Source organism: Coturnix japonica, chromosome 1 (genome assembly GCF_054131305.1).
Source record: "Coturnix japonica strain WE chromosome 1, WE-NBRP24, whole genome shotgun sequence".
NCBI lineage: Eukaryota > Metazoa > Chordata > Aves > Galliformes > Phasianidae > Coturnix > Coturnix japonica.
In genome coordinates this window covers 117,592,277-117,606,156 of record NC_140663.1, presented here as the reverse complement: position 1 = coordinate 117,606,156, position 13,880 = coordinate 117,592,277, and the positions used below count along the sequence as shown (strand labels likewise).

Sequence of the window (13,880 nt, the reverse complement as noted above, 5' to 3'; positions counted from 1 at the left end):
AACTTTTAAATAGACATTCATAAACAACAAAAGATAAGTTGTATAATTACTGGTAGAAGTCTAATGTCATTACATTTCAGTATAATTGAATTATTCATTCAGTTGTCAGCAAATACAAACTAAAACATGCTCTTCAGATCACACTACTCTTATCTCTCCCTGAGAGCGTCCAGTCTAAAGCCACCTTTACCAAATACTGTGCAATTCACTGTAACAATTCTTAAATAAAGTCTCTATTAAAAACAAAACCAAAAACCTAAACAAACAATCCTTTAATAAACACACCCCAGAGAAAATATTCATGATCTAAAACCTTGGGTAACTTCAGTTATTGCCTTTATAGGTCAGCAAGTTTATCATCACCTTCTTTATCACACCAACAGAACGGGAACGTCCCACAGCAGGGCTGAAGCCACGGCTTCCAGATGATGTTGTACACAGAGAGCTGCTGTGGAACTGTAGTCAGTGTCCTGCGGTGCTCTTCAGTGGCTCTCTCAATCTGCTCTATTACAGTGTCAAAAAGTGGCTCAGTATCAGCTGACAGAGGCTGGGACTCAGAAGGGTCTCGTGAGAGGTCATACAGCAGTGGAGGGTCATGATGGGTCACACCTTCCCCAAAACATGGGCAAAATCCTCTGTCGTAACAACCCCCAGCCCCGAGTGGACGGAAGTTTGGTGTCACATAATGAGCCTTCCAAATGGCTCCACCTGCCAGGAAAGAAAAAAGGCTCAGAATGATACTGTTGGTTATTATCACCAAGCATTAGAGGATCAAGCATTTTCCTAGAGTTCATTTTTGTGAGATTGGTTTGCATTTCTGGTCTACATTAACTACCTAATATAGTTTCCTAAAGTCATTTAAATTAAATGACACCAAATATAAACTAGTATTGTAAAATGATTTCTGATTTTTCTAAATTTCTTCATATAGATAGATGGGCAAGACCCATCCTGAACTCCAGTATTCTGCTTGGTATTACAGAACTCATGTCATATACTTAGAGGCCATGAGCAAATACTTTGTGTCACATAAGTACAGGTAATGTTCTTTATCATCTTACATGTGGAACTATTTGGAAAGCTTGAATTCCCCTCTCAAAAGGGCAAATAAATCTGTCCTCCTGCAGACTAAATTGAGTTCTTGGGCAATAATAGCTGTACTCACTGTCCTTCTGGTGCCATCGCACAGCATGTAAATGAGTGCCACAGTAGTGAAACAGGAACTTGTGCTCTGAGTGATCAACTGTTCCTTGCAGTAAAGGCATCAGATCTCGGCCATCAATTACTCTAAAAGAAAAAATGGAGATCATCAGACTGGGGACAGCTGTACAGCTCTGTGTTCCCTCTGGACACCTCTGGTTGGAACTGACAGCTCTGAACAAAGAAGATGCTTGTAGACCACAAGCTGATCCTGCATATCAAATGTAGAGAAGAGGTGACTGAGCTAGAGTGACTTATGTGCCTAGAAAAGGAGCAGGAGTGGAAAAGAAAATGTCAGACCATTAGAATATATACCAGAAATAAATCTTCTATTATCTTGAGAGAAAGGGAGGAATAAGGACACTCGTTAGTACCTGTCCTGAGGTACTGCTCCTCCAGCCAAATGAATTACTGTGGGGTAAATGTCCATAAGGCTCGTAGGTTCACTGATCACTTTGCCTGCAGGTAACACTCCTGGCCATCTAAATATCCCTGGGATACGGATTCCTCCTTCCCAGCCTCCCATAGCTTTTCCACCTTTCATTGAAAACAAACAAACAAACAAAAAGTTCCCAAATTTTCATTAAAATAAATGGTTAATTTAAAATAAGGAGAAATTTTAGATGAATATTCTGTATTAGCATAAACTCTCTAACATTATCTTCACGAGTTTTCCTTATCCTCTTAGAGTTTACCACTAAGCTCCTCATTAGAACCACTGATAATGTGTTCACTCAATTGCTCCTCAAGTTACCTTCTATTCTCACTTCTTTTTGTTGCTTTATAAGCATGTTGCACCATTAGAACTCAGAGTTGATAACATTTTTTAGTACTAAGCAATTTCCCAACCTTGTTCTCCTCTTTTACAACCATATAAAATACTTGCTGCAGTTAAAGCAAAGTTTCAGATCTTATAACATTTATGGATGTTAAGCATATGGAATAACAATCAATTTGCAATCAGTTTTCCCTTGAGGAAGTGCCAGTTCCTCATCGTGCAACTATTTGCACATGCTAGAATTGTGTACATTTTTGTATGCATAATAATTAACTCCCAGTGATAAAAACGTTAATTCTGAAACATGCAGTCTTACCTAAGCTTTAGTGGTACCCTGAATACTGTAGTTGTTGCTGGGTTGTCACCATCTTACCTCTGTATATTCCATTCCAACCACCCAGCTGCCTTTTGCCTTCTTGCCTTTCCAGCCATCCACCGTGATCAGAGGCAAAGTAAACTAATGTATTTCTTTCCAAACCTTCCTTGTCAATAGCATCTAGAACCTGCCCTGCAAACACAAGAATGCATATATATTAAAAAATTAAAAATATAGTACACACAATATACCTTTTAGCCTCTGACTTGCAAACATTAATCCATGTAGGTACAATCAATGTTTATTAAAAGAAAAGTTTTGCAGGACTTAGATTTATATTTGTATTTCACTCCCTACAAAAGCAAAAAATGATGACATGCTGTAACTCTTTTATAATTAGCAGTTTAGAAAAGAGAGTGCAAGAATGATGGTTACAGACCAGGAGCCTATATTGTAAAAAAGAGAAATGTGCTGTAAAATTATGTAAATAAAGCATTATTCAAGGCAGCAAAAACTTAGATTCTGCATACGCAGAATGGAAAGACTCCTTTGATCAAAGACTAGAAAATAAAAAGCTAACAGTGTAAGCCAACAGTGACAGACATTAGGACTTTTTTTCCTTCCCACTGTTAATTCTGTTCCTTGTTCTTTTACTGGCAGCTGCATTTTTATTATAGGATGTGTTACTACACTTCACTGTGTGCAGCTAGTCATTAAGTAGCTGGATACATTTTTATCTGCTAGCGACTTACCCACCATCCAGTCCATCTCCTCTACATTGTCACCATATAAACCATGGCTACTCTTCCCAAGAAACTTATCTGTTGTCAGTAGAGGGGTGTGGGAGTGTAAAAAGGAAAGAAAGAGGAGGAATGGCTTGTGCTTATTTCTAAAACAAAACAGAAATTGACATTTGGTTACTAGGAGGAAGGGTCTCAATACATACAGAGCTCAGACATAATGGAAAATGATATTATGATTTACATACATATTTCAACTCAGAAACATCTTACACTGTAAGTTAACACCCAGCAATTAGGATTTGTCTGATAAAATACTGTTTGACCCTCTCACTTTTCCCCCCAGGTGATGCATAGAAATGTTTCATACTGAAGCTCCACTTTCTGCTATTGCAAAATATCACAGTACTACTGAAATGAAGAAGTTTGTCACCTGCCACTGATCCCCCACATTGTCTGCATGATACAGCTAGTTCATCGCTTTTCTTTCCCCTGCCAGGAAACTTAGTTCTGCTATCATTTACCAATTAAGAGAACTGGCCCTGTAGAACCTCACTTTGACCCCATTTAGTAGAACTGGCCTCCCAGACAGTAGTTTACCCATCACATTATGTTTTTGTCTAGCTGTATGCGTGACATTTTGTCCTGAAGGATACTGTGAGAAACAGTATCAAAAGCTTTGCTGGAATCCAGAAAGATTACATTAAGTGGCTTCCCTTTGACAGCTATGTGGGTAGTGCTGTCAAACAAAGGAGGTTAAGTTGGTTGAAAAGGACTTCCTTTCATGAACCCATGTTGGCTGTGGCCAATGACTGCATTGTGTTTTGTTTTAATACTATATAATCTTTATTAATATGTAATAATATTCGTTATTCTACTTTCTGTTAAAGAAATTACAAAGACTTCACAGAGAAAAATGTTTAAAATTTGAAGGACATGCAAAAAACAAATAAACAAAAAAACAGAACAAATGTTTGCAAAGTAAATTCACATTACCTTTCAATAAATGAAATGGACTCTCTCAAGATAAAAGATGTAGTCCTCTCTGTCACCATTGGTTGCTCAGTGACTTCATGGTTTCTCATTATAATGCAGTTCCAATATCTTACAAATCCATAACTTGAGAACCAGGACACAAAGAAAAGGAGAGTAAACACAGCAAGGCAAATCACTATTTTCCAGTGGACAGAAATCAAGCCAGTGATTCTCCCTATGGCAGTGGTGAGTGTAGCAAGGACAATCATCTGAGTATAAAGCCAAACTTTCCTTCTGAAGGCTCTATCCATCTCTGGTTCTTCTGTCGTTTGGCAATCACTTATTAGTGTAAAAGGCATCCCATAAAAATAATCAAACCCATGGTTCAAAGGGTGATGACAATGGTCGTTTCGGTGTTCACAGTTAACGCCTAGATGCCACTTCCCTGAAAATGTATATTATTAAAATGTAAATAAATAGTATGTAAAAATGAACTTTTCTTTATTAAAGCAGTTCTCAAAATTCTTTGTTTTCCTTGTTTTTTTTCCTTTTTTCTTTTTTTCTTTTTTTTCCCCCCTTGTTTGTGGTATCTTTTTCTGCATATTAAGTATGTATGGATAAAATAGGGTATATCCTATAACTGATGAATGATAACAACTATACATTATACATTTCCACCAGAGTTATTAGTTCTCTGTATCCATATTCATGCTCTGTAGCTATGATCAAATGTAAATAAGTCTGGACTATGAAAGGAACTAGATATATGGAAAAAGTCATTTTTTCACACTCTTCAAAATGTATGGCCTTCCTGAAGACCTGTCAGGTATGAAATGGGAGAAGGGAGACCTTGGAAAGCACAGACCTTGGAGCATTTTATAATACCATGTGTTTTTTTTTTCATGATCAGATGTTCACTACTACAATGAATGGCACATTAATATTATGCTGTTCCTTCCTTCTAAGTCCATGCAGTCAGACTGGTTATGTACTTACACAGAAACACAAGTCAGCTCCTTTGGCTCAAACACTGAGGCTCAAGAATATCTTTGATTCAGAATCTACTTCTTTTGTCTTATACAGAAGGTGTAGTTTAATTACTTTTTACAACCTCTGATACAGTGGGGGCCTTGGATCTCAGATTTATAGATCAAAATGAACCCTCAGAATTTAACTAAAAAACTAATTTGCAACCAGTTCTTATTGTGGATTAAAGAACTTTGAACTTACTGAAATATATTATCCTAAGCAAAGAAAATAAGTTACTTTTTGGATGTTAGTATAAAGAAAGGGGAAAACTATATTCCAGGTGTATGAATTACTTACAGCCAAAATCTATATTCAGTTTACCTTTTAACATATTTACAGCCAGCTATAAAATGAAACAGATTTGTAATGAACATGTCGATATATTGATCATAAATACAGGTTCAGCTAAAGCATCCTTGTACTTCAGATGTACTTTGACACCGTAATCTCTAAGTGAGTTTGATAAAGGTTTTTGATATGCTCCAAAAAGCCCAAAACTGCAGAAGTTAAATTGTCTAATAAAGATAAACTATTCTTTGAGGATGTATGTTGTAAAACATTGGCTTTATGACATGCAAGGACTCTGCAAAGTATTTCCATCAAACCACAGTTTATCAGTAGGATTTAACTTTGCAGTTAAACCGGTTGTGTGCAGAACAAACCAATGACAAATTCAGCCGCAATAATTTAGTAGACATTCAGTTATAATGGTACGGGTGGATGCGATTTAAGATTTCTTGCTTTGTGACTTGAATGTTATTTATTCTTATGTTTTTTGGGTTTTTTTTAGTAGTTTTTAATTTTTCTTTTATGCCACTCTACCAAGAAAGTTCATTTAATCAGAATCTGTCAATCTAGATAAACTACATGACTAAAAGACACTCTCGGGGTCTACAATGTGATTATAGCTAAGATTCCAGGAAAAATGGTGGCACATTTTGCTAGATATCTCCCAGGTGGGATGCAGCAATCTCCCTGCAGGGCAATTCTTCTTCAAAGTGGGGACAAATCTGGTTATTTCATTAGTGATTAAAAACTGAAGCCAAGCTGAAGATCTTGTCTAATGGGCACAGGCTATTTTATGAGCGGTTTAAAACAACTAAAAAGACATTGCTACAAATCCAACAGAAAAATTCACATTGTTTGCTCTTGCTCTTTATGTCTTCCATTTATTCTGCTGGATGAATATAAATCCATTGCTGCTGACATATATATATATATTTTTTTTTTCCAGTAAATTCAGTTTTCTTGTGCAACTGTTACTTTCTTTTGTGTCAGCCGTAGATTTTGGCTGTGGGCATTTAGATGCTTGGATGAGGTAGGGCAAATCACTGAATATTCATCTCAGGAACTTTTGTGTTTCCTGAGTCTGCAATGCCATGTGATATACCTAAGATAAATAATCATTTCAAACTGGATCATGTTTTAAAAAGCCTGTAAAATATAAAGCAAAATGGAATTTCTACTAATGCTGCAGGATGTAATGTTTTGTGGGTTGTGCTTAAATATTGTTGAACTACAGTGGCATGATGCACTTAAAAAGAAATAATTGCTTTGCTTCTGTTTTTGAAAGAGCAAATCCCATGACATTTTGAACTGTTTCCGCTGTTTTAATCAGCAGCTGTTCCCTCCTGTGCAAGTTGTGAGTCTGCTCTTATCCATGTAAAGCAGGAACATGCATATTTGCATGAAACTCATATTTTGCTTTCTTGTTAAATAGCATTGTAATAATTGGTAGAATGGCATTCAGTTAATATATTTAACATCATGTTTTCCAATATACATTTTGATGACATAATGTCAGCATGCTTGAAAGAAGGCCAACAGTAAAGGTCATTCTTTTTGTCAGACATTTTTTCTTTCATGAGACTCTTTTTGGTCAGAACACAATATGCTTGGATCAGGAAATACAAATATTACAGCTGAGGAATGTGCAGTTGCTAAATAAACCAACGAATTTGATTGAGATATATGGGTGAAGCACAGTTTAGGTCATTAGATATTAGGAGGAAATTTTTTACTCAGAGGGTGATTACCCAGAGGAGCTGTGGTGCCCCATCCTGGGAGGCTCTCAGAGTCAGGTTGGATGGTGACCTGGACAGCCTGAACTGGTGCAGGGCAGCCTTGCTCATGGCAGGAGGTGATGGCTGGGTAGGCTTTAAGGCCCCTTCCCACCCAAGCCATTCTATGAATCTATGATTGATCCTATGATTCAGAAACATTTCCATACCTATGAGTCCTGTGCTGTAGCCTTGTTGCTGCAGTATTTTGGCAAAAGTGGTTTCATTTGGAGGGAGCCCTCCTGAGCCGCCATTCCAAAAAATAACACGATAATTGTTTATAGCATCCATTCCTACAAAATATAATAGTAAACCAAAAGCTCAACAAGTATAACTGTTAGTTTTATGAAATGTACTTCACAGAATCACAGAATCACAGAACTGTAGGTGCTGGAAGGGACCTCTAGAGATCATTGAGTCCAACCCCCCTGCCAAAGCATGTTCCCTACACACACTTCCTTGTTTCCTGGTTTCATTGGTTTTACAAAGTTACATGTTTATCCTAATGCTGTAAGCTTGGGGGTATTAATCTAGGACGGTGGACAAGAAAGAGTTAAATCTCTTCATTGCACAATAGTTATCCTTCTCTGCAGCTCACACTGCACCATTTTAATCTGCATTGGCACAGTTGCACAGATGCATTTACATGTTGCAGTAGCATCCAGGCTGCAAGCAGTGTGCTGGCCTGGTGTAGTGATGAGGACAGGGATCTCAGGAGGGAGATTCTGGCCCTCTGTCACCCTCAAACTTCACCTTGCATAAGGCTGCCAGGGAATTCACAATGTCCCTGCAGAGTGGCAGAGCCAGTATATGGCTGCTAATACCCACAGAGAAGCTACATGACATAATGATCTTCTCCACATCTGCAGGTTCATAACCTGTTACTCAACATTATATAGTAACATAATCCTGTCAAATGATGTAATGTAAAGTATGATATGCCATGGAAGCACTAGATGTCCTAGCTTTGCTGTTACTATGGGAGACAGGGTCTATGCAAGTGCATGTGCATTTCCAGCAATCTCAGTGGGAGTAATCAGTACGAAAACAGGATTACACACTGGCTTCTAAATGCCTCAGGAATGGAGGCACTGAGGATCATTTGCAGTAGCACAAGCATTGTAGTCACTGGCAGAAACATACAGAGCCACTTGTTTATCATACTTCTTCAGATCAAAAATGCATTTTGACAGGACAGTAGTTTAAATTCAAAAATGGAACTGAGAAAAATAATACAGCTGTCAAACTGTTATTATGTAGGACAGATTCATTCTGATCCACAGATAATAAAGCTATCCTGCAAACAACTTGCTCTGCACCCAGCCTGGAGGAAACAGACAGACACCTACTCTGTTCTGTTTAGGGCTGCACTATTTCCCCTATCAAATGGGAAATAACCCATAACAGAAATCAATGCAACCAGAGTTTTAAAGATGCGTTACTTTTCCTGTTCTTTGTAATAACATATCTGAAGGCAAAAAGCAGTACCAACTCCATTCTGGCTGTACTAGAGCAGAGTTGCTAGGTGATGGGTAGCAAGCTACTCTGCAGAGCTGGCTTTCTCCACCCCCCCTCCCCCCCCAGGCTGACTCACTGTACCCCATACATACAGACGAAACCTCAAAGGTATTAGACCTAGCTGCAGAGTCTTCATTTGCCTTCATGTCCACAGCACCCTCATTTCTTTTGTGCCCACCATATAGCACTGTTCCATTCAGCAACAAAGTAATGTTTAAAGGCCACTTCACTGTGCAAGGCAAACCTGATCGAATGGGATATCTCCCAGTGAGAAATGCTGCTCTGCTGGGGGTGCAAAGTGGAGCTGCAGTGATGTGTTGTGTCAGCTTCACTCCTTCCCTTGCCAAGCGATCAATGTTCGGAGTCCTAAAAGAGCAACCAGCACTGTCAGGTATCAATCACAGGGCCTTCAAAGGAAAGGGAATGAGGAATAATGTGCTTACCTCTGTTTTGGGATTATTTTCTGTTTGAATTATTTTATCTTTACTTTATTCAAGATTAGTTTATTTTTATTTTTATTTTTATTTATATATTTTTAAAGTAAATAAATAATTTTTAAAAAGCTATCTGGATAAATTATTCCTTCTTATTTCCTAGATGCTCTGGAGGTTGTTCATGAAGGGCACCACACTGCTACTGAAGAAAAGAGCTCACAGCTTGAGGATGATCTTATGCTGGAGGCTGAGCCATGCAGAGATGCCTGCCAGAAACTTGCCAGTTGGTGCCAGTCAGGGTGAGATTCTGAGAACTTTCCCAGATAAGAACAGCTCTGCATAGCAGAGCTAGCCCTGGGAACACTCCCTAGGGCGTAAGATACTCCAGATAGTGTTATTTACACTTACATAGTGATTCTCATAGGAAATCTCCCCAGTTCTCCAGTAAATGAATTTGAAGACCGCTCTAATGGCTGGTGATGGGCAAAGGACTGAAGGTTTGTATAAAACTTCAGCTCTGTCCATTAATATGCTATTTCCTTACCTGATAGTATCATTCCCGTAACAACCTACATCCCCTATACCAAGATCATCAGCCATCAACAGGACAAAGTTTGGCTGTGTGATGATGGAAGGCTGTGTCATTAGTGGCTGCAGAAGCAGACCAAAAATCAGGGCTTTGACCAGGCACGTCCTGAAACACAGAAGAAAGAAGGAAGCCAGTGATCTGACCATTCATCTCTCTAATATTACAGTGGTAAAATCAATAACCAACCAACCAAACAAACAAAAAATCACATTGTGAGTATGCTTCACAGAAAGCCAATTCTTTTTAATATGGTGTTCTGTCATTATTAAAGTTAGATGGCTTCAGATTTAATAATAATATTAAAATAATTCATGAACTTTTTTTTCATACCAGTGTGATAATTGTTGCCAGATCATTTCTTCATTTGGAGCGTTCAGATCCTATAAAACCAAGAGAAAGAGCCTGGTTAAGCCTGCATCTTTCTAGTTGTCACTGCAATAAAAACTGATAAAAAACTTAATCAAAGCCCATCAGCATCCATTTACTTGCTTTAGTTTGACTTTGATCAGTTTGTAAATGAAGAGGAGTAAAAGCATTAATGTTATTTTTATTGATAGGATGTCCTCAGGTCTTAGAGGAATTTTGCTCTTTTGTGAAGATGTTTCACTTAAAATAGCAAAATAATTTTCCTTTGCTACATAGCTCAGCTTTATTAAAAATAGCATTTAGTCAGAAAGGAAGTGAAAATCTTTTTAAAATCCCATCCTTTCTAACATTCATATTTTTTTTTCTGTAATCACTGAGATAGTAACAGCCTGCTGCTTCTTCACATAACGTCCAAGTTTCCTTTCAGGCTCATGAGATAAAACTTTAGCCATGGAATCCCTAATCATACTCATTCAGTGAAGAACAGAAGACACTACATTTGCGTCCTCTTACTGTTCGACTTTAAACCCTGAGCTGAGTTTTTTCCATCTTTGTATGCGTCAGATTTGGGGGTTTTGTGCTATTCCTCATCTCTATGTACAGCTTTCTGAAAAAGTTCCCATGGGGATTTTTCTTTGACTGATAGGACAAAACAAACTGCTAGATTAAAGTTAGAACCAAATGACCCCAGGTCCCAAGCTCTTCAAAAGAATCATTTCAATTTTATCTCCAGTTTTGTTGAACCATCCCACATCCCACTTTTCAAAATTGTGCTGGTTTAACATTTTGTTTTCCAAAAATGATAATATTTAGCATTTTAGTTAATAACCATGGCTCATACATTTTATTCCTCAGTGTATAAGTTTCAGTGGGAAAATTTACTCCTCTATACTTGGATATTTGCTTTTCAGCCATTTGCAATATATCAGTACCAATGTAACATTGCTATCTACAGACACCCAGATTTCTGCATCTGGGCTTGTGCCTTTGCTGCCTCCTAAGCCAGTACGGGAAAAATACTGGGATACACAGCAGTTTTACATATGCATACTGCTATCCTCCGAAAGTCGAAATTAAAGGGAGGTGGAAATGCTCACATTTAGGTGTAATTACTTATCTCTAACTACCTGTGCTTCACAGTTGGATTATCCTAATTCAAAGCACAGGGTGGAGCTCCAGGCTGGGCTTCCTCAGAAACTGCCTGTAAATAGCAGGTAACATGCAGAGAACAGTTAGTTTGTAGCACTGCGTGACATTATGTTTGTCTGGCCACTGCCTCAATGAATGCAATGGGAATGCTGCCAGAGAAACCATAGCAGCTCCTGGGGGAGCACAAGGGCTTATCAGATAAGTTTTCCTAGTTTATCACCTTTTTGAGAAGTCAGGGGGGGCCCTGTTGCGTGCAGACAGCTTCTCTCTGGCCTGGCTGTGAGTGCTTTGAAGAATCAGTGCCTTGAGGGGTCACAAGCAGCTGCTCTGCACCTGAACTGAACCCAGCTGTAAGCAGAGCTCTCCTCCTGTCTCATTAATTAGCACCTCCAGAAGTAGTATCCCTTTCTTCATCCACGTTAATGATCCTGAGGAGAAATAGCTTGCAGGTCTTCTATAGTTTACTATTTCCCTTTACTGACTAAACTCTTAAAGTCTCTTCACTTCTCTATCAAAATTCTCACAAGGTAAAACATTCATATTTTCAGCTACACTTAGATCCACATTTCCCAACAACAGCAGCCACTTCTGACATCACCTTGGCAGCGCTCACTGAAAGCTCTCGCAGGTTATATTCCATTCAGTTTGGTCCTTCTCAATCTGTGAGAATACCTTCTAAGATATTCTAAGATATAGACTTTATTTAGATAAAAAAAGCAAAAAAGCAAAAAACAAACAACAAAACAGGCACATTCAGATAAGTATTCTGCAGCCAACTGCTCTCACTTTGTACCCAGACATGAATGAGAACAATGCTGTTGTTAAAGGAAATGCCTTCTGAACGTTTCCTTGAGATATTTTTATCTACAGCAGCAAGAAACTTTTCCAAAGGCCCATTATAATGTTCCTGTGCATTTCCAGAGATAGCAAGGGAGTATGAATACGGTACCTGGCAGTATCAGGTTAGGCTCAGTGCAGGCAGCTGGGGCACTGGAATGTGGTCTTTCAGCCGACTTAAAACCATTCCAAACTTTTCAGCATGACCACCGCTACAGCAGTGCAGCGTCCCACATCTGTTCTGAAGGCAGTCCTTAAATCTGCCTTGGCTGCTCATGCGCACTTCCCCCCAGGAAAGCCGTGCTGTACTGCAGCTGGATGGGATGACTTTTGCTATGGTCCCTCAAGCTACGTGTCCTGCTGCCATCTGTACAATGGCAACATTCATGTAGGCACGAGGGTTGGGCTGGCACCCTGGAGGTGTAGCTGAGTGCCTGCCTGCCCAGCCACTGGTTTCTCATGGGAAGCATTTGATCTCATTCAGGTCTGACATGCTCCAATAAAGATGCAGCAACAGCTCCTCATAAACCTCTCCTCACTTCCACTCAGAAAAACAGAAAAGAGCTGTACTTACAAAGCAGTATTTCTTTGCCTGTGGAAACTGAGCACATATCTTCACTTTACAGCAGCCCTGAGAGCCTGCAGCAATGATGGTGTCACCTCTGCACTTGCAGTAGGATGCAGACTTAGGGTGTGGTGAGGTACTGGCAGGAAGAATTTGCTTATCCTGAAAATGAGTCATTTGGCTGGACATGTGAGTGCTGCCTGGTTTCTTGTCAGTGCTCAAAGGAATGGTTTAGCTACATGCAAGCTAGTGTGCTTTTTCTTGATTATCTTGTTTGAGCCCTATCAGACCAAGCGTTTTGGGAAAGATGTTATCAAACAGCAGTCTTGCATTGCTGACAGAATTTCCTGTGCTTTCGTATGTTAAAAGAAGGAACATCGTTAGGTTAGGGTTTGGAGGTCCACCAACGGCAGTACTCAGGTTGGTTTATTCAAGGTTGGTTTATTCATGGAGCACCTCTATAACTGGTGTCAGCAGTGTCAGCAGTGTATATTACCCCTCTCCCACTTTCTCCTAACCCCAGAGTTTTGTGCTGGGATGGTTACGGTTGGCACACACACAGGAGACATGATGTGCTTGGTTTCCCTTCTCTCCCATTCTCAGTACCTGTTCCTTATTCCCAGCCTCCCATATAGTCACTCAATCTGTACATTTCCATTTCCTATTCCCCCCTAATGTTAGTATTTCAAGATTCATTAACATGAAAAGGATTCCTTGTTGTTTGATGCCCTCTGCTGCTGCATGTTTTTAAAAAAAAAAAAAGCATGTTTGGAGGTACTGCATCCTTCTGTTCAGGATGCCATTAGTCCCAATGCTGACTGGAACAGGCTTTCATGCAGCTAGGGCTTCTCCACAGCTCTTCTATTGCTTCTTGTGTTTTTTTCCCATGCCTTCTTACAAATTGTATAGTATTTGCAATGTAGAATGACTCTCTATAACTGCTATGTTATTTACTGAATTTATAGTGTAGCATAAAATTGAGTTTATGTCTTCAGTGACATTGCTGGAATGTATCTATCATCTCCTATCTCCTTGTTTTATCTGGGGCCTCCCAACCAAGAAAAAGCTGGACCAGAGCATCACTGCAAGAGGCACTGCTTATACCTTATACTGGGAACTGCCCCCTGGGCACAGCCATGGTTTGAGGAATATAAAGGAAGAAGAGCAGACCTTGTGGTTTAAGCATACCTCTCTTACAACAGCTACTTATATTTATTTTGGTGTACGATCTTGGAAGGGGAGAAAGATGAAAGCCATGTACAGAGGGCTTCTTTCCAAGGTCCAGGGCTCTGTGCTAAGCTAATGCTGTTTCCAAACACTGTAC

At 39.2% G+C, this 13,880-nt stretch overlaps 1 protein-coding gene across 3 annotated transcripts; it reads right to left on the bottom strand.

The window, feature by feature from the left end:
- On the bottom strand, positions 1 to 12,702 carry LOC107306001 (arylsulfatase H-like). Of its 3 annotated transcripts, none has more exons than XR_014947517.1 (11): positions 12,104 to 12,367; positions 9,970 to 10,019; positions 9,595 to 9,744; positions 8,861 to 8,982; positions 7,269 to 7,391; positions 4,031 to 4,454; positions 3,047 to 3,183; positions 2,295 to 2,486; positions 1,575 to 1,737; positions 1,166 to 1,287; positions 1 to 708 (listed from the first exon to the last, which is right to left on the bottom strand). XR_014947517.1 is itself a non-coding variant. In XM_015848745.3 (11 exons), exons 2-11 carry the CDS (start codon positions 9,993 to 9,995, stop codon positions 338 to 340), a joined length of 1,773 nt encoding a protein of 590 aa, XP_015704231.2. In that variant the 5' UTR covers positions 9,996 to 10,019; positions 12,566 to 12,702; the 3' UTR covers positions 1 to 337. The 3 variants fall into 3 exon arrangements, 2 of the variants coding, with proteins under 2 accessions (XP_015704231.2, XP_015704239.2); XM_015848745.3 differs by lacking the exon at positions 12,104 to 12,367 and adding an exon at positions 12,566 to 12,702 and having other exon boundaries at positions 2,352 to 2,486; XM_015848753.3 differs by having other exon boundaries at positions 2,352 to 2,486; positions 12,104 to 12,370.
- Between the last annotated feature and the right edge of the window lie 1,178 nt (positions 12,703 to 13,880).